This window comes from Vulpes lagopus, chromosome 2 (genome assembly GCF_018345385.1).
Source record: "Vulpes lagopus strain Blue_001 chromosome 2, ASM1834538v1, whole genome shotgun sequence".
Taxonomy (NCBI): domain Eukaryota; kingdom Metazoa; phylum Chordata; class Mammalia; order Carnivora; family Canidae; genus Vulpes; species Vulpes lagopus.
Window position 1 is genome coordinate 48525656 of NC_054825.1, and position 27216 is coordinate 48552871.

The 27216-nt window shown below is 37.7% G+C and overlaps 1 protein-coding gene across 5 annotated transcripts in view; it reads right to left on the reverse strand.

Annotated features, from left to right (window-relative positions):
* Positions 1 to 27216, reverse strand: part of GLCE (glucuronic acid epimerase) — a 117030-nt gene that overhangs the window by 12600 nt on the left and 77214 nt on the right. For 2 of the 5 annotated variants that reach the window (XM_041742942.1, XM_041742939.1), the window contains exons 2-3: positions 19043 to 19140; positions 2129 to 2724 (exon numbers count right to left, since the gene is read on the reverse strand). The exons of 1 other annotated variant lie outside the window; for it this stretch is intronic. In XM_041742942.1, the coding sequence (XP_041598876.1) occupies positions 2129 to 2711 (583 nt within the window). In that variant the 5' untranslated portion in view covers positions 2712 to 2724; positions 19043 to 19140. The remainder of the gene's footprint in view (positions 1 to 2128; positions 2725 to 19042; positions 19141 to 27216) is intronic. 2 more of the 5 variants (XM_041742938.1, XM_041742940.1) reach the window with 1 other exon arrangement.

Below are 27216 nucleotides of genomic sequence, written 5' to 3' on the forward strand. Positions count from 1 at the left end.
AGAAAATATTTCCATTCTGGGCAGCCCTGGTGGCTCAGCAGTTTATTGCCGCCTTCAGTCCAGGGCATGATCCTGGAGTCCTGGGGACCTGGGATTGAGTGCCATGTTGGGCTCCCTGCATGGAGCCTGCTTCTCCCTCTGCCTGTGTCTCTGACTCTATCTCTCTCTGTGTGTCTCTCGTGAATAAATAAATAAAATCTTTAAAAAAAAAAAAAAGAAAATATTTCCATTCTGAACACTGTATAACTAAGTATCATTACAACTATGTTAAAATATAGGCCTACATACAAAGACCTCCATACAAAAATGGTAATAATTATCTTGAAATGGTAGGAATATAAGTGAATTTGGCACTTCCTTCTTCTGGACATTTGGTAAATATATTTTAAACCTTAAAATAATAAGATATTGAAATCACTTTTCATAGAATGGGGAAAACAAATTTTAAACTAAGATATCTTAAAACACACTAAGCTCTTTCCTACGGTTAAATGACGTTTTATTATTTTTTTAAAAAGACTTTTATTCATGAGAGACACACAGAGAGAGGCAGAGACACAGACAGAGGGATAAGCTGGCTCCTTGAGAGGAACCTGATGTAGGACTTGATTCCTGGACTGGGATCATGCCCTGAGCTGAAGGCAGACGTTCAACCGCTGAGCGCTGAGCCACCCAGGGGTCCCTAAATGACATATTTTATTTATTTTTAAAAGATTTTAATTATTTATTCATGAGACACAGAGAGAGAGACAGGCAGAGACACAGGCAGAGAGAGAAGCAGGCTCCACGCAGGGAGCCTAACGTGGGACTTGATCCCGGGACTCCAGGACCATGCCCTGGGCCGAAGGCAGGCACTAAACCGCTGAGCCATCCTGGGATATCCTAAATGACATATTTTATTTTATTTTTTTAAGATTTTATTTATTTATGAGAGACAGAGAGAGAGGCAGAGACACCAGCAGAGGGAGAAGCAGGCTCCATGCAGGGAGCCTGATGTGGGACTCGATTCCGGGGCTCGATCCCGGGGCTCGAACCCGGGACTCCAGGGTCATGCCCCTAGCCGAAGGTGGGCGCTAAACCGCTGAGCCACCCAGGGATCCCCCTAAATAACATATTTTAAAGTCAAATTCTATTTGGCTTTCTGATCAATCTTAGGTTTGAAATACAAATTCCAAAATGTAGCAATTATACTCATAAGAAAGGTCTGAAAGACAATGAAAGACAGTATGTAATAGACTATAAGAGTGGGGGATCCCTGGGTGGCGCAGCGGTTCGGCGCCTGCCTTTGGCCCAGGGCGCGATCCTGGAGACCCGGGATCGAATCCCACGTCGGGCTCCCGGTGCATGGAGCCTGCTTCTCCCTCTGCCTGTGTCTCTGCCTCTCTCTCTCTCTCTCTCTCTCTGTGACTATCATAAATAAATAATAATAATAAAAAAATTTAGACTATAAGAGTGTAGCATAAAAGGTCAGAGAAAATGGTGTCTATGTGTTATCTTGTTCCGAGGATTTTATATTATTATTTTATTTTTTTAAAAGATTTTTTATTTATTCATGAGAGACACAAAGAGAGAAGCAGAGACATAGGCAGAGGGAGAAGCGGGCTCCATGCAGGGAACCCGATGTGGGACTTGATCCCGGACTTCAGGGTCATGCCCTGAGCCAAAGGCAGACACTCAACCACTGAGCCACTCAGGCATCCCTGTTCAGAGGATTTTAAACCTCCCTCGAGAGATGATACCTGGCTAATGTGGTAACAAAACTGAACTGGTACACAGATAGGTCTATTGGTCTCCTGTTCCTGTCTCCTCTCATAGGACCATAACTGTATCTTTTCATGCAAATTTTTTGGAGACGCTGTGCCTTTACCTTACTGGTGAGAATTTCAGATTCTGAGGCAGGTTAATGGAATAATCCTATTTGCTCAGGTGTGATATTCTTGCAGCCCTTAAATCACACCATCTAGAAAATTGCCCCAGGCTCAGACTTAACCTGTTCCTCCTTGCTAAGTCAGAGCAATGAATGGTCTCTGGTAATAAGCCATGGACTTGCTAGATAATTAACACCTACAACTTCTTATTCCTCAACACAATCAGGATAGAAAATACAGTGGAGCGGACGGATACCAACCTTCAACCCCACTTATGCACTTGACTCTGTCCCGGACTTCCACATTATAGCCTTCAAAGGACATAAACACACCATCAGGGTGATAGGGGGCTCTCTGTGCATAGACTTTGGAATAGCTATGAGAGAATTCAAACCGATCATAGCCATCATACTGAACCACCTTTCCATATACATCAAAATATTTCTCCACCCAAGTGAATGGAAGAAAGACTTCATTCCCCTCTCGTCTCCCTTTAATTGTGTGTTCATCATTTATGAGACAGTCAATTTCTTCATATTTGAGCCCTAACACCTTGCTTCCCCCATTGCTGTTGAAGCTCCCAACAACAGGGGGTGCTTTCTGCTGTTCCTGAGGGAATGCTTCCTCAGACTGTTTGGCCATGTGGTTCACATAGTGATTACTCTCAGATGCTGCTGCTCTTTTTTCTAATCCATCCACTCTGAAGCCACTACTCAAGTGCCGTGGAAACTGGATTGCTTTATCGCTGGAACATTTATTCCACAGAAGTACTGTGACCAAAGTGAAGAGTGTGCAGATGATAATCAAAGTCTTGTAGTTGACCCGAGCTGCCAAGCAACGCATATTCAGACCATACCTATGGAGGCAAGAAGAAAAATTCATGCAAAAATGTTATTGCAGACATTTCGTGGGATAAGGTTTTATTTTTTTTTTTATACTGAACCACATTAAGGCAACTTTATTCACTGCAGTAACCTGATCAGATTTAAAATTACTAACTCAAACTTTTTAGCAGAGACAAAGAAAAGGCAGAGGAGCTTCGCCCTCTTAAAATACTTAATTAGCATGACCCTCTAAAGCAGATATTCTTAAACTTTGTGACTCTCTTGGTATCTTAATAATCATTTCAAAGTTTCCAGGCCAAAAGAAATACCTAAAAGAAATCCATGTAATAAGTAGTTGGGCCCAAACAATTTAATGCATTATTTTCGTCCCAACAAGTTAGCTGTCTGAAAAAACATAAGGGTACTGCTAGCCATGTTGCCAAATTCAACAGTGAATTTTTAGTGCTCGTCCTACTTGATTTCTCAGCAGCTTGAATAGTCAATGACTCTTTCCTACTGGAAACATTTTCTTCTCATGGCTTCCGGGGCACCATCCTCTTGTGGCTCCCTCTCCTTATACACCACTAGCTGCTCCTTCTCAGTCACCTCTGATCATTCTTTCTCATCTACCTGAATCTTAAGTGTTAGCATGCCTAAGGTCTCCATCCTCACACCTCATTATCTCTATTCCCTCCTAGGTGATCTCACCCACTCTGCCAGAGCTTTCTTCCGAACTGCAGACACACACATATATATTTAAGTGCCAATCCAAGTAGTTGACATCTTTACTTGGAGGTCAAATGGACTTCTGAAACAACCAAAACTTAAGTCCTAGTCTTTTCCCCCAATCTGTTTTTTTCCTACTGCTCAGACCAGAAACGTCTACTCCTTTCTTGCTCACCCTATATCTAATCATTTAGGAAATGTTGTTGGTTCTATTTTCAAATTATACCCAGAATCTGACCTCTTTTCCCCAACTCCACTGTTACCACCATATCCAAGGCACTGTCATCTTTCATTTGGAATACTGAAATCATGTCCAAACTGGTCTCCTTATTTCTACCTCCAAGTCTATATGCAACATAGCCATTATAATGATGCTTTTAAATATAAGCCAGATCATGTCACTCTAGTCATGACGGGAAAACAATCTGATGCTGTTGCATCTGCTGGCCATATGGTGTACCAGTCAGTTGTGACTGCAATTAAAAGTAGTCCTGAAATGCCTATTGCTGATGTCACAGGGAACTATGGAAAATTATGGGATTAGTCTCCTTATTGTTTGCTATAGTAGCTCAATAACTTATTTTATGGTATAACTCCACAACTACTTTACTGTTTGTAATTCTTCATCCCTTTTTTTCTCTCAATAAACCCTTCTGGCAGTAATGAGATTTAAAGAAAAATCAAACCCAAAATGAAAATGTTTAGTGAAAATTTATACAATAATCTTCTATTTTTTAAGAAAGCTAATGGTGAAAGCGTAATTATCTATCTAAAGTAAGCTTTACACCCATTGTGGGGCTTGAACTCATGACCCCAAGATCAAGAGTTTCATGCTCTGTAGACTAAGCCAGAGAGGTGCCCCCTCATCCGTTTCTTTTAATTCCAAGACAAAGTACCTTTGAGTTCTTGAAAGTCTAAAAACAACTTCAGTCTGCTCTTACCTTTGATTAACAGTTTGGTAAGATATAGAATCTCTGGTTACACATTTTTTTCTTTTGAAAAGTTGTAGGTAATGTTTTACTGTCTTAAAGCACTAAGAGAATTAGAGATGACAGGTTTGATTTCGGTCTGACACTTGTCACTTTGTACATCCTCTGGATCTTTAGTTTATCCTTGAAATTCTGCAGCTTCCCAAGAAAGTAGTACATTATGATATCTGATTTGCTATTTCAGCACTTGCTGTGTCCTTTCAATCTGAAAACTTGTGTTCTTTTATTCTGTTTAATGAGTGTAGTAGGATCTTCCTGCAGCCATAAGAATATGAGAGTTCATTTCTTGTTAAGTTCCCTCTGATTAGCTCTATTTTCTTCAGCAGCAATTTTTCTGATTATTTTAGTCTCTCTTTCATGCCATCAGTTTTGCTCACATGCCTGGTAATCTTGGTTACTCATTCATATTTATGCCTGGATGACTCATTAATCAACACAGATTTCCTCTACCATTGTGGAAATGGTCTGGTTTTTGGCTAGACTGCTCTCCTGAGGAGGACTCTGTGTAGGGTAGTTAGTTACAAGCTGTGTTCCTTTAGGGTGCATGGGTAGGGTGCCAACAGGCTCTCTAAAAGCCAGAATGATGATGGTGTTTTTCTTTTGTTCTGGAGACCTAACTTGTACTCTAGAAGCCTTAGCTTTTCCCAATTTCTCTACAGGATATGTTTGATATTTTGCTTGGTGTGCATGCCTGCTATATATATATATCAATAGTCCAAGTGCAGGGATGAGAGTGGTGTAGGCAGATGAGAGGGTAGAGTTGTGCCTTTTAGTACCTGAACAAGAGAGATCTAGAAATCTGCTCAGTTATCACTTTTTGGTAGTCTTCCTACTTACTGGTTTCTTCATTTTTTATTTCTATACATTTTACTTCAGTAGGGCATCAGGAGGGAAAAAGGCAAAGACAGAGTTTGGTCCATCTTGGAAATCATACACAGATTTAAGAGCTGGAATCCAGTAAGACTTTATCATCTGCTATGAAAAAATGCTAAAAATGCTAAAAAAAACCAAAGAGTGGTATAAGCAAACCTTCAGAAATCATATATTTATAAAGGATTTCCTTATATTGTAGTACAGGCAAACTGATAACACTAAATGGTGTTTATTTAAAAAAGCAGTATTTTTTTTTAAATGTTTTATTTATTTATTCATGAAAGACGGGGGGTGGGGTGCGCAGAGACACAGGCAGAGGGAGAAGCAGGCTTCATGTGGGGAGCCCGACATGGGACTCGATCACAGGTCCCTAGGATCACACCCTGGACTGAAGGCAGTGCTGAACCCTGAGCCACCTGGGCTGCCCCAATCTTTCTTTAAGCATTCCTGAAAAACACTTATGTGCCAACATTTGAATCATCTGTCAGCTATACCTAACATTTAGATCAATTAAAATGGAAATATAAAGATTTTGTCCCATCTCTGAGAAGTGTCCTTCCTCCACAATGGAGAGTGAACATGCTTATGGAACTAGACTACCATTACAATGAGACACATACATGATGGGAAAGTAAATAAAAATGAAAATAAAAAGCTTTTATTAACCTTTAGGCTCAGATTTTCTTATCTGATACCATCCCTTACTAAAAGTAATGATGGCTTCTTAGAGAAATGGAGGATTCCAGGTCTAAAGCCTTGCTATGCCAGAAAATAAAGAAAACTTTGAAATATCAGTAAGATCATAATCCAGGGGATCAAAAAAGCAGTAGGAGATAAAATGAGATCAGAAACACTGATAACTTTGAAGCTGAGATATATTCAAGGTTCACTACATTATTCTCTATACTTTTGTTTGCTTGAACATTTCCATAATCAAAAAATAGTTATCATAGCAAAAAGACACAAGACAAGAATCAACCTGAAAGGTCCCTTTCACCATTAGTCAAAGTTGTAAGAATTATGATTGATATTAACTGAAATAATAAAAATCCACGAGTCTACAATCATAGTCTAAAAGGAGAAAGTCAGAAAGAAACCCAAAAAACAAACATATCATCTTCTGATTTAGTTATTAGTAACTAAATGAAATTATTTATCTGGCCTTTGCAAGAGAACAAACCAATAGCTCCAGATGATAGACAATTCTGTTACTGAAAAACAGTGGCTAATGAGGTAGCAGAAAAAAATTTAAAATATCAGAAAATTAGTATTATGTGATCCCTCATGAAATGTACTCATTTAGACAAGCATTATATTCAGGTATATGTCTGATAGGGACCTAGAGATTCATACTGTGCAAAGTAACACCAAATACATTATTTTTCAGTAGTAAGATGAAAAAGCTGAAACTCTACAATGAAGGGATCAGATTTGTTATCCTAATTCAGTGCTCAAAATTAATCTCATTAATGGTGACTCATCCAGATACTGTGCTTTTTGATGAGTTAAATTAAGAAGTAAATAACCGGTCATAGATCCGAGCAAAACATGTTTAATATGGATCTTTTGGGCCTTACAATTTGACTTTTAATTAATAGGAAATACAAGAGATAGAGGAACAAGTTAAATGTACATGCGACCAGACACATTTTTTTTTTTTTAAGATTTATTTGAGAGAGAGAAAAAGAGCGAGCAAGCATGCACGTGGGTAGGGGGAGGGGCAGAGGAGATGGAGAGAGACTCCTCAAGCAGACTCCCCCTGAGCGCAGAGCCCCACTCGGAGCCCAATATGGAGCTCCATCCCAGGTCCCTGAGATCATGACCTGAGCCAAAACCAAGAGCAGGCCATTTAAGTGATGGAGCCACCCAGGTGTCCCTCAACTAGACATGTTTAGAAAGCAAGATATCCTGCAGGAGAGCCAGCCCTGTTGCCTCAATAAGTCAGTGGTATGAAAAGAAAGAGGACTAGGTTAGATTTTTTTTTTCCCCAAAGAGACTTATTAGGGCATATGACAACCAGATGTGAGACTTGGTCCTCCCCTGGGAAATCTGACTGTAGACTTGTTAAGAAGTGAAGATGGAAATACATACAGAAGATGTTTATTGAAAAAAGGAGGCTACAGGGCAGCCCGGGTGGCTCAGTAGTTTAGCACGGCCTTCAGCCCAGGGCAGGATCCTGGAGACCCGGGATCAAGTCCCATATTGGGCTCCCTGCATGTAGCCTGCTTCTCCCTCTGCCTGTGTCTCTCATGAATAAATAAATAAAATCTTAAAAAAAAAGAAAAGAAAAAAAAAGGAGGCTACAAAACAGCATACATAGAACAATATCACTTTAGTAAACAATGCACACATAGGTCTTTATTCTCATTTCTCATATGTACTGTTTTTTTAAAAAATCATTAAAATTAAGGTCAAAGTCACTTTTGTTAAAATATTAAAGGAAATGTAAATTTTAAAGCTTAAAAATGTTTATAAATATTTAGTTTTCAAAATAGGCCCTGACATTTTTTTCAGGGAAGGGGGAAAATATGGGAGAAAGGCGAATAGAAAATAAGAAAACCTTGAACACTGATATGCACTATAAACTGCCAAATAGATTTATCTAAAGGTAAAAATGATAATTTATTTTAAAGTTGCTCAAATTATAGAAAACTAACCAGAAACTTTAAAATTGCAGAAAGTAGACTGCACTGACATTTTGCTAGTACAATAACAACAGGACCTTTAACAGACCAAACCAGGGTTTTCTGCTGAGTGGTGATAAGCTTCCTACTTATTTTAAAACTTTTGACATATCTATAAACCAGATTAACCTTTCAAGTTAAAAAAGGAAAGTTTAAAAAGTCAGTAAATTCAGAAACTTTGAAACCTCATCTACTGCAGACCCTAAGATTTATTTCATTAGAAACATAATCCAATAAAAATTGGTTTTAGTACCTTTGGAGATCTAAAACAGAAAATTATATTCGGTAAGTATCATAAAGAAACTGTAAAATAATTTCTTTTCAGTAATGATGGAAAACAAAATACAACTTAGTTATCCTGTGGGAAAGCAAATTGCTCTCTTCTAAAATGATTTACAATCCAAAGAACTCTTGTGATGTAGATACTTTACTTTTCAAATTCACCTTTCTAACTGAATATTTCAAGTAACCAAGTCATTCAGTAAACATTAAATCATTTTAAAATATGAAGGTTATATTTCAGTTAAGAATATTTAAATACATTCGTAAAAAATTTCATTGAAAGAAATTTCTTTCCTCTGAATAACGCAGACCAAGGCTTGCTTGATCATTTTTTTTTCTCTTACTTACATATCTAATAATTTGTATTTCTTACAATACTTTGGTTCCAAGTAAACAGAAAAGTAGTTGTGCAACAGCTAAACTGTCTCAATCACCATCTATTCAGCACCTACTCTGTGGCAGGTAAGGCACTATCCTTGTCCCTGAAGGCCAGATTTTTCAGAAATATGCATGTAACAATAATGCTGAGATAAGAACTGTAAAAAAGTTACATAGAAATATGCTATGACACACAGAAAAGGAGGCCTATAACTCTCCCTTAATTGTTTAAGGTGTTAAGGAAAGCTTCAAGGTGGAATGAATACAACTGACAACTAAGCATGTTCCCAAATCAGGTAATCTGCACTTGCCATGCCCTCTGCCTGGCATTGCTTCCCCAGATAACAACTGGCTTGCTCCCTTACTTCTTCAGGTCGCTGCTTAAGTGTTAATTTATCAGAGGGGCCTTCTTTCCCTGATTACCTTATCTAAAACAGTATTTCTCACTCCATCACTCTCTAGGTCTACACTCAGGTATATTCTTCTTCACATTTACCACACTTGGTATTATACATATTTAGCTTATTATCCATCTCCAATCCACTAGAATCTAAGTTCCATGAGGACTGGGATTTTGTTTCTCCTGTTCACTGCTGGATCCCCAGTGCCTAAAAATGTGTCCAGTTCATAGTAGACATTCAATAAAGATTTGTTGAATGAATGAATATTGTTAAGTATGCAATTTTATTTTTTTTTAAATTTTATTTATTCATTTGAGAGACAGGGAGAGGAGGGGTACGACTGGGGGAAGGGACAGAGGGAGAGGCAGAAGAAGACCCTGGCTGAGGGTGGAGCCCAAGGCAGAGATTGATCCTATGATCCTGAGATTATGACCTGAGCTAAAATCAAGAGCTGGACACTCGACTGACTGAGTCACCCAGGCGTCCCTTATTTTATTTTATTTATTTTATTTTATTATTTTATTTATTTTATTTTATTTTATTTATTTTATCAAAGGCAGGAAGGGGCAGAAAGAGAGGGGGAGAGAATCTCAAGCAGGCTCCATGCTGGTCATGGAGCCCGATGTGGGGCTTGATCTCACAACTCTGAGATCATCACCTGAGCTGAAATCAAGAGTCAGATGCTTAACTGAGTTGAGCCACCCAGGTACCCTATGTATGCAATTTTTTAAAATAATAGACAATTTTGTTTTCCTTCCCATATTTGGGTATTCTGAAATCATAATCCAAATAAAGTAAACATAATTGAGACAACAGAATATGGACTGTGATGCTGTAAACTGGCCAACTCTTTTTATTTTTTATTTATGATAGTCACACAGAGAGAGAGAGAGAGAGAGGCACAGACACAGGCAGAGGGAGAAGCAGGCTCCATGCACTGGGAGCCCGACGTGGGATTCGATCCCGGGTCTCCAGGATCTGCCCTGGGCCAAAGGCAAGCGCCAAACCTGGTGGCTGCGCCACCCAGGGATCCCGGCCAACTCTTTAAAATAGATTTACAGTTTAATTATTGCTGTTAGAAATGTTCCATCTGTTTACTGCTTGATAGACCAAGACTTAAATTACACAAATGGTTAAGTACTTTGCGATAGCTCTAACACAAAAGAGAAATGCCTAATATTTCAAGACCAGCAATGTAAAACAAGTAGTATTGTCACTATGAAGGACAAAATGAGAAGGCAACTTTGCTATCCCATTTTTAAAAAATAACAAAGTTAAAATAATCTATGATACAACTGGCTTACAATGCTTCAAATAAGATTATATTTCTAGGTAAGCACCCCAAAGAAATTGAGTAGGCGGTATAGAGTACACAGGTATGCCTCAGAGATACTGCAGGTTAGGTTCCAGAACACTGCAATAAAGGAAATATCACAATATGACAAGAGTAATTTTTTAGTTTTCCAGTGCTTTTGAGTACACTGTTAATAGACTATTATGCTTAGTTGACTACAATGTAGTCTATTAAGTGTGCAACAGTATTATGTCTAAAAAAACAATGTACAGACCTTAATTAAAAAACACTTTATTGGGCAGCCCAGTGGCTCAGCGGTTTAGCGCTGCCTTTGGCACAGGGCCAGATCCTGGAGACCCGGGATCAAGTCCTGTGTTGGGCTCCCTGCAGGGAGCCTGCTTCTCCTTCTGCCTGTGCCTGTGCCTCTCTCCCTCTCTCTCTGTGGATCTCTCATGATGAAATAAATAAAATCTTAAAAAAAAACCAAAACACTTTATTGGTAAAAAATTCTAATCATCACATAAGCTTTCAAGGAGTTGTAATCTTTGCTGGCGGAGGGTCTTGCCTTGATACTGATGGCTGCTGAGAGATCAGGGTGGTGGATGCTGAAGCTTGGGGTGGCTGTGACAATTTCTTAACATAAGACAACAGTGAAGTTGGTCCTTATCGATTGACTCTTCCTTTCACAAAATTATTTCTCTGCAGCATGGATGGGTTTGAAAGCATTTTACCCAGAGTGGAACTCCTTCCAAAACTGGAGTCAATCTTCTCAAAACCTGCTGCTGCTCTATCAACTAACTTTATGTCTTATTCTAACTCCTTCATTGTCATTTTAACAATCTTCAGAGCATCTTCACCAGAGTAGATTCCATCTCAAGACACCACCTTCTTTGCTCACCCATAAGAAGCAACTCATCAGTTAGTTTTAGCTTGTGATTGTAGCAATTCAGTCCCACCTTCAGATTCCACTTCTAACTCCAGTTCTCTTGCTATTTCCACTACATCTACAATACTTCTTCCGCTGAAGTCTTGAACCTCTCAAAGTCCTCTATGAGGGTTGGAAAACATTTCTTCCAAACTTCTGTTAATGCTGGTATTTTGACCTTCCTTGTGAATGCTCTCAATGCCATTTAGAATACTAAATTCTTTCCAGAAGGTTTTCAATTTACTTTGCCCAGATCCATCAGAGGAATTGCTCTCTATGGCCGCTATAGCCTTATGAAATGTATTTAACTTTTTTTTTTTTTTTTTTAAGGGAGAGAGTGTGTGTGCTCACGAGGCAGGGCAGAGGCAGAGAGGAAGAATCTTAAGCAGGCTCCATGACCAGCATGGAGACCAATGTAGGGCTCAATGTCACAACCCTAAGATAATGACCTAAGCCAAAATCAAGAGTCAGACACAACCAACTGAGCCACTCAGGTGCTCCTGAAATGTATATCTTAAAGTAATAAGACTGAAAAGTTGAAATTCCCCTTGATTCATGGGCTACAGAAGAGCTGATGTGTTTGCAGGTATGAAAACAATATTAACCTCACTGTACATCTCCATCAGAGCTCTTGGGTTACTAGGTGCATTGTCAGTGAACAGTAATATTTTGAAGGACTCTTTTTCTTCCAAACAGTAGGTCTCAACAGTGGGTTTAAAAATAAAATTCAGTAAATTGTGTTATAAAGAGATGTGTCACCATCTAGGCTTTGTTGTTCCATTTACAGAGCACAGGCAGAGTGCATTTAGCTTAATCTCAAGGGCCCCAGGATTTTCACAATGGTAAATGACTCCTGGCTTCAACTTTAAGTCACCCGCTGCATTAGCCCCTAACCAGTCAGCCAGCCCATCCTTTGAAGCTTTGAGTCCAGGCATGGACTTCTCTCCAGCTATGAAAGTCTGACATGACATCTTCTTCCAATATAAGGCTGTTTCATTCAATGCTGGAAATCTACTGTTTAGTATAACCACCTTCATTAATTACCTTGGCTAGAACTTCTGGATAACTTGCTGCAGCTTTCTGTATCACTGCTTGCTGCTTCACCTTGCATATTTATGTTATGGAGATGGCTTCTTTCCTTACACCTCAGGATCCAACCTCTCCTAGCTTCAAACTTTTCTTTTGCAGCATCGTCACCTCTTAGCTTACGTAGAATTACAGAGACTTAGGGCCTTGCTCTGGATTAAGCTGTGGCTTAAGGACATGTTGTGGCTGGTTTGATCTTTGATGCAGACCACTAAAACTTTCTCCTATCAGCAATAAGGTTACTCTGCTTTCTTATCACTCGTGTGTTTACTGGAGTAGCACTGTTAATTTCCTTCAAGAACTTTTCCTTTGCATTTACCACTTGGCTGTTTGGCACAAGAGGTCTAGCTTTTGGCCTGTCTCTGCCTTCAACATGAATTCCTTATTGAGCTTAATCATTTCTACCTTTTGATTTAAAAACACAGACATGTGACTCTGAACACGGAGAGGCCATGGCAGGGTTTTAACTGACCTAATTTTGAAATTGTTGTGTTAGGGAATAGGGAGGCCCAAGGACAGGGAGAAAGAATGGCCAGTCCAGGGAGCCAGAACATATGTAACATATAGCAATTAAGTTTGCTGTCTTTTATGGGCACAGTTCATGGACCCCCAAAACAATTACAATAATAACATCAAAGATCACTGATCACAGATCACCATAATAAATTGAAAAAGTTTAAAATATTGTGAGTCACCAAAATGTGACACAGAGACAAGAAGTGAGCAAATACTACTGGAAAAATGATACCCATAGACTTGTTTGACGGACGGTTGACATAAATTTTCAATTTATTAAAAAAAAAGACACAGACTGCAATAGATGTGAATTGCAATAAAACAAAACACCATAAAATGAGGTATGTCTATATTACGTGATTCACATTTTACAGACAAAGGGACTAGGATATAACAGCCCACAAGAGATTCACTTAAAAAGGACAGGGCAAAAGCCAAGAAAGGTGGGAACTTAAACATGGTTAAAAATTGTGTTTCTTTATATTTTATGAATGGTGAAACAAACAGGTTTTGTAAATGTTAAGTAATTTATCCTAAGTTACATGATGGTTCAACTTGAAATCTGAACTGACTCCAAACCTTGTGTTCTGACGTGTCATAAAGTATCTTTGAACAGTTATAGATTGTACTTTAGAAGCTGAATACTATCCTTCCCCAGAATATATTCTAATTTATAACAGGTTACCACCCTGTGAATTGAAGTCAGCGATCAAGGATGTTATTCTAGACAGAGTTGAATTTTGACCATGAATCCATAGTTTGCATAGGTAAAATACAATTTTAGAAAAAGTTACCTATTCTAAAAATTTATTAGTATCTCTGAATGAGGCTACTGGAATTTTTTAATTTTCTTCAAATCTAACAATTATGACATATTAGTATTAGAAAAGAATAGAAAGGAGTTGTAATTATGGATATATATACATGTATATGTCATCTAATAAAACTACCTGCTTTCCACATGGGTTAGAATAATTAAGCCCTTGAAAAATAGGATCCTCAGTAGCCTCACATACCCAGCAACAGCTTACAAATGCTTTACAATAACTCATTTTTGCTAATAATTATTGTAATGTACTGGGATAACTTGTCCAAGAAAAACCTTTCTCTAGAGATAGAAATGGAGCTTACTAATAACAGTTTCATCAGTCCATGTTAATTTGAGGCTTTGAAAATAATGTACTGGTGTCTTAAAAACTCCAAGGTGGCAGTATATAAGGAAAGTAACTAGCATTAATATAAGAAATTAAGAATAGGGGCACCCTGGGTGGCTTAGCGGTTTGGCACCACCTTCAGCCCAGGGTATGATCCTGGGGACCCAGGATCGAGTCCTGCATCAGGCTCTCTGTATGGAGCCTGCTTCTCACTCCGCCTGTGTCTCTGCCTCTCTCTCTCTGTTTCTCATGAATAAATAAATACAATCTTAAAAAAAAAAACAAAAGAAATTAAGAATATAAGAAAGAAATTTTTTAATTATTTATTTATTTTTTATAAAGTTTATTTTTTTTATTTTTTTATTTATTTATGATAGGCACACAGTGAGAGAGAGAGAGAGAGAGAGGGAGAGACACAGGCAGAGGGAGAAGCAGGCTCCATGCACCGGGAGCCTGACGTGGGATTCGATCCCGAGTCTCCAGGATCGCGCCCTGGGCCAAAGGCAGGCGCCAAACCGCTGCGCCACCCAGGGATCCCAAGAAATTTTTTTTTTAAAGATTGTATTTGTTTATTCATGAGACACACAGAGAGGCAGAGACACAGGCAGAGGGAGAAGCAGGGTCCATGCAGGGAGCCCAATGTGGGACTCGATCCCGGGTCTCCAGGATCACACCCTGCGCTGAAGGCAGACACTCAACCGCTGAGCCACCCAGGCGTCCCAAGAAAGAAATCTTTAGTAAAAAAAATTTTTGTTCCATGACTATCTTTTTTTATTTTTTAAGATTTATTTACTTGAGAGAGAAAGAGAGATAGAGCAGGAGCAGAGGGGATGGACAGAGAGAGAGGGATTAAATAAAAAACAAAAAATTATTCCATAATTTTTTTAAGATTTTATTTATTTACTTGAGAGAGAGAGCTCAAGAGAGAGCAGGAACAGGGCAGGGAGGGGCAGAGGGAGAGGGAGAAGTAGATTCTTCTCTGAACAGGGAGCCTTAGGGCTCCATCCCAGGACCCTGGTTTTATTACCTGAGCCTAAGGCAGACACTTAACTGACTGAGCCACCCAGGTGCCCCCATGACTATCTTCTTATTAGCAGTAACAACTGCCACCAAACCAAAAAAAAAAAAAAAAAAAGAAAAAAAAAAGAAAAAAATTCCTTTAATATAAATACTTTAACTTTTTTTTTTTTTTTACTTAGTCTTGGATACATATTATCTCTAACTTCAGAAAAAAATTACCTATGGCATCAAAGTTCAAATTATCTACTCAGTTACTCATCACAAATATGCTTTGAAGCAAGTTAAGCCAATACTGCCATTTTCTCTGCTATTCTCTTATAAACATATCTATTGCAGAAAAGGAAAAAAACAAACAATAAAAATGAAAAACTTTAAACACAGAGATGAAGGAGAGTCATCTAATGAGGAATACATTAACTGTATAAATAAAAATTCAAAAGAACTTGGGAGTTGGGAGAAGATACACTTGTGGTACTGTACTCTATCTGCAAGGAGACCTGAGACCACCTGGTATTTTCTATTATCCCAGAGTGTAGAAGCTCACAGTTTTTTCCCAATTTTTTTTTATTGTGCTAAAATACATGTAATATAAAATTTACCATCTTAATAATTTTTCAGTGTACAGAAAAACAAGTGGTATTAAATATATTTATAATGTTGTGCTATCATCACTACCATTCATTTCCTAACTCTTCACCTTGTAAAACTGAAACTCCCGTGACCATTAAACAATAACTCTCAGGGATCCCTGGGTGGCTCAGTGGTTTAGCACCCGTCTTCGGCCCAGGGCGTGATCCTGGAGTCCCGGGATCCTGCATCGGGCTCCCTGCCTGGAGCCTGCTTCTCCCTCTGCCTGTGTCTCTACCTCTCTCTCTCTCTCAGGAATAAATAAATAAAATCTTTAAAACAAAAAACCAAAAAATCCCCATTAACTCTCTATTCCTCTCTCCCCATCAGCCCCTGGCAACACCATTCTACTTTCTGTGTCTATGACTTTGGCCACTGTAAGTATCTCATGTAAGTGGAATCATACTATTTGTCTTTTTTTGTAACTAGTCTATTTCACATAGCATAATGGCTTCAAGTTTCATCCATCCATGGTATGGATGTTATATATGTTAGAATTTCTTTAAGACTTAATAATGTTTTATTATATGTACACACATTTTTCTTAGCTATTCATCAGCTGATGGACACTTGGGTTACTTGCACTTCTTGGCTACCGGGAATGCTGCTTCTATAGACATGGGTGTGCAAACATGTTTTCAATTATTTAGGATATATATACCTAAAAGAGTTACTGGAGCATATGGTTAATTCCATTTCTAAGTTTCTGAGGAACCACCATACTGTTTGGCATAATAGCTGTTAACATTATATTCCCACCAAAAGTGCACACAGTTCCAGTTTCTCCACATCCTTGTCAACTTTTTTTTCTTTTTTCTTTAAGATTTTATTTATCTATTCATGAGACACACACACAGAGAGGTGGACTCCCCACAGAGAGCCCGATAGGGACCCTGATCCTGGGATCCCAGGATCATGATCTCAGCCTGAAGGCAGACGCTCAACCACTGAGCCACCCAGGCGTCCCTGTTTGTTTTGTTTTTAGATAGTCCCATCCTAATGTGTATGAGGTAGTATCTCATTGTAATTTTGAAGTGCATTTCCTTAATTACTAGCAATGTTGAACATCTTTTCAAGTGCTTATTGGCCAACTACACATCTCTTTGGAGAAATGTCTTTTCAAGCCCTTTGCTCATTTAATTGGGTTTTGTTGTTGTTTTTAGGAGTTCTCTATATATTTGATATTAATCCTTTATCAAATATGTGATTTGCAAATACTTTCTGCCATGCTGTGGGCTGCCTTTTTTACTCTGTTGATATTATCTTTTGGTGCACAGAATTTAATTTTTTATGAGGTTTAATTATTTATTTTTTCTTTTGTTGCCCATGCCTTTAGCATCATATTCAAAAAATCACTACCAAATCCAATGTCATGAAGCTTTCATTCTGTTTTCTTCTAAGAATTTCATAGTTTAAGGTCTAACATGTAACTCCTTGATCTATTTAGGAGTTAACTTTTACATGTGGTGTTAGGTAAAGACCAGAACTTCACTCTTTTGCACGTGGATATCCTGTTTTCCCAGCACTGTTTGTTGAAAAAAAAAAAAAAAACTGTCCTTTCCCCCATTGAATGGTCTTGGCACTCTTGTCAAAATCATCTACCTATACATGCAAGGGTTTATTTCTGGGCTGTCTACTTCATTGGTCTATATGTCTGTCTTTACTCAAATAATGCCCTATTTTGATTATTGTAGTAAGCTTTGAAATTAGGAAGTGTGAGTTTTCCAGTTTTGTTTCTATTTTTTAAAATTTTTTAAAAAACTTTATTTATTTATTTATTTATTTATTTATTTATTCATTCATGAGAGACACCGAGAGAGAGAGAGAGAGAGAGAGAGAGAGAGAGAGAGAGAGAAGCAGGCTCCATGCAAGGAGCCCAATGCGGAACTCGAACCCAGGAATCCAGAATCATGCCCTGAGCCAAAGGCAGGCGCTCAACCACTGAGCTATTCAGGCATCCCTGTTCTTCTTTTTAAAGTCTGTTTTAGCTATGTGGGGTCCCTGGAGATTCTACAGGAATTTTATTTTATTTTTTTTTTAATTTTAATTTTATTTTATTTTATTTTATTTATGATAGTCACACAGAGAGAGAGAGAGAGAGGCAGAGACACAGGCGCAGGGAGAAGCAGGCTCCATGCACCGGAAGCCCGATGTGGGATTCGATCCCGGGTCTCCAGGATCGCGCCCTGGGCCAAAGGCAGGCGCCAAACCGCTGCACCACCCAGGGATCCCCTCTACAGGAATTTTAGAATGAGTTTTTCTATTTCTGCAAAAAACATACAGAAATTTTGATAGGGATTGCACTGAATGTGTAGATTACTTTAGATAGTATTGATACCTTAACAATATTAACTCTTTCAATCCACAAACATGGATGGGTTTCCATTTACTCATGTCTTTTTTAATTTGGAAGTTCTTTTTTTTTTTCTTTTTTTTTAATTCATGAGAGATAGAAAGAGAAGCAGAGGGAGAAGTGGGCTCCCACTAAGTGGAAAGCCTGACATGGGACTCAATCTCAGGATCGTGGGATCACAACCTGAGCCCAAGGCAGACACCTGACTGAGTCACCCACCTGCCTGGAAATTCCTATTCTAAACCTACTGGGCCTTCCACCTGACACACTATTTTGTGGAAAAAGTTTAGTACCAATAGGACACCAAAGCCATACATTTTCTAAAATGCAGCCATCACAAACTAGATATAAACAAGGAACATTTCTTTAAATAATTTTAAGAAGTGAAGTACAGATGTTGACTAGTACCAGAATAACCACTTTTCCATACTAGAGGAAAGAAACTGCATAAAAATACAAAATTAATGAAGTAAAAAATGAAAATACTTAATAATTCCAACAGTACCAGTTATTACAAAAAGCTAGTAAACAGATTCATAAATATTTTACTTGATATTACTATGTACATAATTTAGCCTAACATCTGACACTGAAGAAAATACAAAATATTTACATGTGATTCCTTCTCTCAAATGACTTACAATCTTAAAGAGACAAGCTCTGAATGTATGGAAAATTTTATTATTGAAGAAAAAAATTTTATTTGAAAGGGTGTTAAAAATAAATACAATCACTGAATTTGCAAATCTAAAAGTAATGTGGCAGGAAGTTAGGTAAGGGAAAGATGCTTGAAAGAGACATATGAAGGGTGCCTGGGTGACTCAGTGGGTTAAGCATCTGCCTTCAGTTCAGGCCACAATCCTGAGGTCTTGGGATTGAGTCCCACACCAGGGTCCCGGCTCAGAGGGGTCTGCCCTTGCCCCCTGCTCATGCTCTCTCTCTCTCTCTCTCTCTCTCATATAAAGATAAAATCTTAAAAACAAAAAAAAGAGAGATGCATGGAAGAACATATACCAAAGCAGAACATAGATAATATACTTACAGCTATGGATTTCCACATGTATTGTGCAAAGTGCTTTTATATTCATTTCTTCATTTAATTCCTCCAACAATCCAATGAAATGGGCAGGAAAATGAGTGCTATTTTACAAAAGAGAAAACTGAGGCTCAGCAATATTAAGCAGGTCGTCAAAATTCTTAAGGTGGAGCCAAGCACAGAACCTAGGTCTTCCGAATCAAGCTCTATTTTACCAGTGATTTCCAAACCCAGCATATCAGCCTCTGGGGTGGGAACAGATGTTTCAAGATCTTCACAGGATTCTGATGATTAATTAGGTTTGGGCACCTATATACTATATCAGCAGTTTGAGTTTTATCCGGCATCAGAATTATCTAGAAGGCTTGTTCAAAAACAGATTGGTAGGTCCCACTTCCATGATTTGATTCACTAAATCTGGATGGGTCCAATAATCTGCCTGTCTAAATAGTCCAGGGGAGAAATCTATGTTGCTGGGCCACACTCTGAGGATCATTGTAATATACTACATGCATTAAATTTATTTAACTAGTAGGTACTATTTGCAAATGATGAAATAAGTGTGCTGCCCAAACTCAGAACAATTTTAGGCAATTGTGAAGATTAAGAGCATTAGAACACTAATTTTTGCAGAGTAATTAGTCCATACTCCAGTGAGAATGACTTCAGTTAATGTCCTTCCTTTCTAAAACTGACAAAGCAGTGATTCAAAAGCTATCTAAACCTGAAGCATAAAGTCATACTTAGAAAAATGTTCCAAATTCTGGCATTTGCTTGTATATTGAAGAATTTCTCAGTCAGCTTGCATATGTTTTGAAATAATTCTTTCAGAAGGGTAGCTGCATGGTTTATACTTTGAAGCTTTGCAGAATTGAAAAGGTATGTTGCTTCTTGGCTGCTAAGTCGGCTGGATAAAGAATCTGGTGGTTCAAACTGTCCATAGAACTCTCTAAACAATGCTCAACTGTCTCCTGATGTTTAACTGTAAGAACAATCTAAGGCTAGGAGGCTGCCTTACTTTATATTTGTTTGTTTTCTTCTTTGCCTGGATGCCTGGTCATTATTGTTATTATTTTTAACAAGGAGAAGTACAAAGTTTCACCAGGACAGGTTTAGTTGTTAGTTTCTTTTTATTAAATTCTCTTGGTATTTGGCAACAGGACTGTTTGAATTATAGACTCAGATCATCCTTAAGCTCAGGAAAATGTTTTTCCTATAGTGTGCTTAATAACTGCTCCTGTTCAATTTGTTTTGATCTCTTGCAGAATGTCAATTATCTACATGGTGGATGTCTTTTACCCTATCCTTTATTATGTTTATCACCTGTTCTTCATGTTTTCTTTGTCCATCCCATTTCCCCTTTGCCTTTGCATTCTGGGAGAGCTTCTCAAACTTGTTTTCAGTGATATCATTGAGTCAATTTTCTCAACTTTCTAATCAATTTTTTCCAGTGCACAATTTAATTTGGATACCGCATATTTAGTTACTATTCTATGGCTTTTTTAAAAAAAGATTTTATTTATTTATTCATGAGGGACACACAGAGAGAGGCAGCAGAGACACAGGCAGAGGGAGAAGCAGGCTCCATACAGGGAACCCGATGTGGGACTCGATCCCGGGACCACGGGACCACGCCGTGGGCCGAAGGCAGGCTCTAAGCCACTGAGCCACCCAGGCATCCCTATTCTGTGGCTTTTTATTTGGATACTGCATTTTAGTTTCTAACCTATTGTTTCTTATTTTATCCAATACCCTTTTAATTTATGCCTCCCCATTAGCCACCCTCCTTTCATCTCAGTCTACTGTCTTGTGACTCATTTTCCATGTCTTACTCCAAAGAATCCGCAGGTTTTTTTTTGTTTTTTGTTTTTTGTTTTAGTCTGCAAGCATAAAAAAAAAAATGCTTTGTGAAATTTCTGTTATTGAAGTAACCTGTAATATCAAGGGTATGTTTTTGTCCTGTATGGAGTGCTACGTTCTTATTTCTTAGTGGTTGCAGGATCTTATCTCAGATTCCATTCCCAGGTATCTCCTGTAAATTGGCAGTAAGATCTATAACTTGCTATAAAAAGTAGGGCTTGATTCTTCAGCAAGGATACTTCATGGTAGAGGCATGAACCTTCATTAGGAAGCATATAACGTTTGACATTCTTTTTGTTATGCTAGGATTAATCTGTATGTTCATGTGCTGTCAGCCCAATCCAGTATTATAAAGTTCCCCATTAGCAGTCCATCTACTAGTTTTAGCAATCACTGATGACTGTTTCATTAGGGGTTGTGAAATGGTGATATTTTATCAGCCCTTCTTAATGTATTAGCTGACATATTTCTGTCAAGAAAATCTTGGCCCTTCTTTACTAACGATCTGGTAATCCTGAGGCATATAGTCTGCACAGGAAAGACAGAATTAATGCCTGAATCTTTCCTTTTATTTACCAGTTAAAAACAATGAATTGACCCCCTAGTAACTTCCAAAAATAAACAAGTTTTTTTTTAAAGTAATATATGAATGAACTCATGAATTTTAGATGTTTAATGTGTTTCAATCCATTGCAGTTATAACTTTTTGATGCTCAAATTATCCCACCTTTATTTAGTCAGTTCAAATCTTTTCAAGTTGGCTCCTAAGTCCTTGTGACACAACCCAAGTAGCTTCTGATAGCCTTTTTGCTTTTTTGTATGACAGGCTATGCCAGGCTCATCATGTATGTTTCTTGCCGAAGTCACAGCCCTTCTTCAAAGAGTTCTAGTTCTTATAGTGGGAATATCTCTAGTATTTCTGATAGAATTTCTTGACATTTCCGTATTTCAGCCCCTTCCGTATTTCACCTCCCCTTTTCCATACTTTGGTGCTGGTGTACTATTTTTTAAAGATATATTTAGGCATTTCCAAACTGAGTAGATGCTGGGTTAGAGGGAGTCAGATGCTTGCACCCAGACAGCTATCTGATTGTAAGGATTAGGTTCTGCTACTAGTAATAGAAACTAGAAATAAAATAAAATAAAATAAAATAAAATAAATCCTTGTATGCTCCAGCCATTGTTATTTTTCACTCATGTAGAAGAACTCGAAGTAGGTGATCTGGAACTAATATGCAGCTACATTATCAAGAACCTACGCATTTTGTCTTTCCACACCACATTATGGCCCAAAGACAATGACTTACATCTCACCCACCATGGCTGTGTTATAGCCCAGAAAGAAGAGGAAAGGCAGAAGGGCAAAAAGAGTATATATCTCTTAGTTGAATGTCTTACCCACTTACAGAAAGTACTCCATAAATATTAAATTGGAAAGAGCCTTATTCAATAACAGTGTTTATGGTTGTATACATTTTCAATCTTATCTACTGGATGTATGACCTACATGGCAATCAGTCTTCCCACGGTCTACAGCTTGTGCTAAAAATTGTCACTAGCAATCACTTATGGGTAGGTCAACCCTGCCTCATCTATTCTTAAACCTTCATGAGACATACTTAGCCTTAAAAAACAAACCAGCAAACACCAAATTATATTTGAATAATAAAGGAAGTTTGTTTTTGAGGAGATAGGGGGCAAGCTCACAGGGAAAGGAAATATTTAAAGAGTAGTTATATGCCAGGTGCTATACATATTTCAGTTACTGAAATCAAACCCTAAGAAGGAGTTCTTGTTATCACTAGCACATAGTAGAGGAAACTGAGTAGTTTTTAACTTTGATGAAGAAAACCTATTAGCAAGCACATAGTGGGATTTAAACCTAGATATACCTGGCTTCAAAGTGTTAGTTTCTTCATATCATACCACAATAGCATATTATCTGGCTCCAAATCACTATTTACTCTTTCACCAACTAGATTAAGAGCAGAATGATTTGTCCTTGATTTGTGCAGACATCTTAAACTACTGGCACTGTACAGCAGCTTCTGAAACTAAAATTTATTTCTGAAAAGAGGTTCTAAAATGTATTCAGCTTAATTCTAACATTGAAAGCAATAATATAAAGAACTAGGACAGAAATGTTTTTTAAGGAGCAAAGAGCAGCTTTTGTATGCAGAAAAGCTGAACAGTTGTAGTGTAGCTAAAACGTTCTTTGAAGTATTGTATAATATTTAACTAGAAAAATTCTGCTTCTTCTGAGCAATGTGTCAAACTAAGCATATGTTATGTAAATAAATCAGTTCAGAAAGGAGTCCTAGGCTTCTCCAGCTGTGTAGCATTTCTCCCCTCATTAGGAAAGCAAGAGAAAGAAAACCTAATGTGTTTACTCTGCATGGTTCAAGCATAGGGGGATTTTACAGTATGGCCTTCTAGAACTATCCTAGGAAGTTCTACAGAATAGCTGCTGATAATAACTTTACCAAGTTTGGTGCAATCCTGCAAAACCAGAATGACAGAAGAGGGAAAGTTCATCAAGCTGCTTGCTTATAGCAATTTTAAATAATCATAAAGTATAGTGTCTAGGGCATGCAGAAACTATGTGGAAGAAACCATATGTGGGCACTGATCTCAGATGATTTTTAAATATGAGTAAATACTGGGGTAGTTGTAACACAGAAGTAGTAGAATGCAGCGTTGAGCTACTTCACAAGCAATACAGAATGTATCACACTGGAAAAAAGGATTGAGGGAATGTGCTAACAGGAACCATGTGAGACCAATCTGCCAAGTTGTTGGACTACACTGTGAATTCTATTTGCTAGCTGAGTTAGGGTTTTTCTAATATTTATAATAAAAAGAAACATCTAATGTACTAGCCTTCTGACATTATATAATCTTTTGCAATCAAAAAGACATGGGTGGGGTTGCCTGGGTGGCACAGTCCGCTGAGCATCTGACTCTTGGTTTTGGCTCAGGTCATGATTGATCTCAGGGTCATGAGATCAAGCTGGGCTCCATATTCAGTCTACTTGAGGACTTTCTCCCTCTGTCCCCACCCTCTGCTCATATTCTTGTGCTCTCTCTTGCTCTCTCTCAAATAAATAAATCTATATATTTTTTAAAAAGACATAAGATTAGCATCCACATTTTAGATTTCTCTTAAGTAGTCAACAGAATTGCAGGACAGGAGACAAAGAGGGACCTTTATAAGAAGGGAAGGAGAGTAAGTGACTGGCAGTTTTGAGTCCTTATTAATATAATTACACTTAATTCCCACAACTACAAAAGTGGGCATTACCTTCATTTTTGAGATAAGGGAAGTGGTATGGAACCAACTGTTGAAGCACCCACCTACTTACTGGCTTTGCTACAACTACCAGTTACTTCTGTGAATCGTAGTTTCCTCTGCAGTGGAATACAACTGGTACTAATCTACCACATAGGTACCTCTTAGGGTGTCTTGAGGACTGAATGAGCTAATGTATGTATCTAAAAAATATGGAAACCTTAGTTCCATCTTCTTTCTTCCAGAGTAGTTACTAATTTGTTCAAAGTCACAATTTATCCAAAATCTAATAAAAGACACAGCTGAAAACTGAAACCAGGTTAAAGGACTAGAAATCAATTTTCTCTTAGTCCAGTGTTTGCCATTTTACTACATTTTTACTGTACTTTATCTCGTACCATTTATCTTCACACTACTATGGGTATACTAAATTAAAAAAGAAAATGTCGCAAACATCAGAGTAACCTCCCAAATTTTGAAAACACTCAACTTTTATCATTCCCTAATTCTAATAGAGGGCTCAAAGCTCCCCAATGAAGTATCTCATATTTTACATTATCTAAAACTAAGTAATCTATGAACTAGTCATCTAAGAGAATACCACGTCACTCAAGATAATGCCATATTAACCCAGAAATTTAAAAACTAAACAGGTTATGAACATGAATGTTTACAGCATTTATTCGTAATAGTCTAAAACCAGAAACAACCTAAATGTCCATCAACTAGTGACTGGATAAACTGTGGTCCATCCATATAATGGAATACAACTCAGCAATAAGCCAATACCTTGTATCTGCAACAACATGGATGAATCTTAAAAGCATTTTGCTAAGTGAAAGAAGCCAGACGCAAAAGGTTACTATGATTCTATTTACATGACATTCTGGAAAAAAGCAAAATAACAGGGATAAAAATTAGATCAGTAGTGGCAGGACAGGATTGATGGGCACGAAGGACTTTGAGGGAGTAATGGAAATGTTCTAGATTTTGATTGCTGTGATACAGGTTACATTTGTCAAAACTCACCGAACTGTACACTTTAAAAGGAGTGCATTTTGGGACACCTGGGTGGTGTAGCACCTTACTCTTGATTTTGGCTCAGGTCACAATTTCAGGTTCGAGAGACTGAGTCACACAATGGACTCCATGTTGTGCATGAAGTCTGCTTGAGATTGTCCTTCTCCCTCTGCCCCCCTCTCAAATAAATAAATAGGGGCACCTGGGTGGCTCAGTTGGTTAAACATCTGCCTTCAGCTCATTCATGATCTTGAGGTTGAGCCCAATGTGGGCAGTGGGGAGTCTGCTTCTCCCTCTACTTCTCTCCCTGCTTTTGTGCTTTCTCTCTCTGTCAAATAAGTAATTTAAAAATAATAAAAAACAAATTAATTAAATTAAAAAATAAAAGGAGTGCATTTTATTGCACGTAAATTATACCTCAATAAATCCAACTTTTAAAACTTGTAACCCGTGGGGATGCCTGGGTGGCTCAGCAGCTGAACGTCTGCCTTTGGCTCAGGGTATGATTCTGGGGTCCATGATCCAGTCCCACATTAGGCTCCCTGCGGGAGCCTGCTCTTCCCTCTGCCTATGTCTCTGACTCTCTCTGTGGGTCTCTCATGAATAAATAAATAAACCTTTAAAAAAAAATAAAACTTGTAATCTGTAAAATTAGGCAAGAATGAATGCACTTCTATAGTTTTTTGAGCAATAAATTCTATGAATATATGGAAATAACTTATAAAATAGGCCATAATAAAAGGAGATAGTGTATTTTGGGGAAAAAAACCAACAAGCTTTTGAGTCTGATACACATAAACTTAAATACTGGTAATCTGGACAATCTTGGACTAGTTAGGTAATCTCAAATTTCTCATCTGTAAAGCTGAGATAATACCTTCTACTTTATAAAGTAGTTGTAAGATTAAATGAACACTTAATTTGGTTCCCATCACACAGGAAACAAAGGAAAATGTCTATGGATGAAGTGATAACTCTTTTTAAAGTCAATAAAGAAAGAGTAAAGCTTCACCTATCTATATTTCATTTAATCACCACATATTTGTTAAACATCCATTATTATAGTAAGTTACCATTTTCCCAAATAAGCAATCTGAAAAATGAGATAAATACAAGAGTTTCCCCCTGAAAAGAACAGCTTCCTCTTTCTATGACTTTTATTATCTCATAAAAGTTGATAAGAACAGCACTCGAGAAACAAATACAATCTACCTTTCACAGAATGATATATTAGTAAGGAAAATACATTTTTATCAACAATAAATGTGAATTAAGTAAGACTTAAGCTAAAATTTCCCAAATGTACAATTTTCTAAGCAAACAGGAAGGTTACCAAATTGAATTAACTTTAGCACTGTAGGAACTTGCATTTAACTCCTACTTAAGACCTTACTGCATGCAGAGCAAAGAGTTTGGATACTTTCTGTTGGTTTTTAAGTTTGAAATGAATGTAAATTACCACAGGAAATTCATTTGCCTAAATAAGTAAGGCAGCTGAAGGCAGCTGAAATAAAATAGTATTTCTTTATGTATAAAAACATGTTTCTATACATTTTCTAAGGGCTGAAACTAGCTTTTCATTGACATTTATATTGTTTCAGATCTTGGCACTAGGACTAATTATAAAGGTGAAACCTGAATTACAATATTTGACAAAGAAAATTATATCTTCTGGAATTTTTCCCCAAATCAAAATCCTTTTCCCCATATATGTCCATTTATCATGTATATTTAATATGTATGTACATATATATTTTTTCTCTTCCAGCAACAAGGCCTATTTTATACTGCACACATAGCTTAAAAAATTACTCCATCAGAACAGACTTTAAAGTATTATCCCATATCTCATGAGCTTTAGGTTTCTAAGTGTGGCAAATACTGATTCAAGAATAAGAAATTAAGATGACAGACAAATCTTTCCTTTGCTCTTAAGCCAATCACAAAGCAGCAAGGGCCTCCAAATAATCTAATATGAGTCTGGGTTATAAACCAAGCTTCTATCATATCT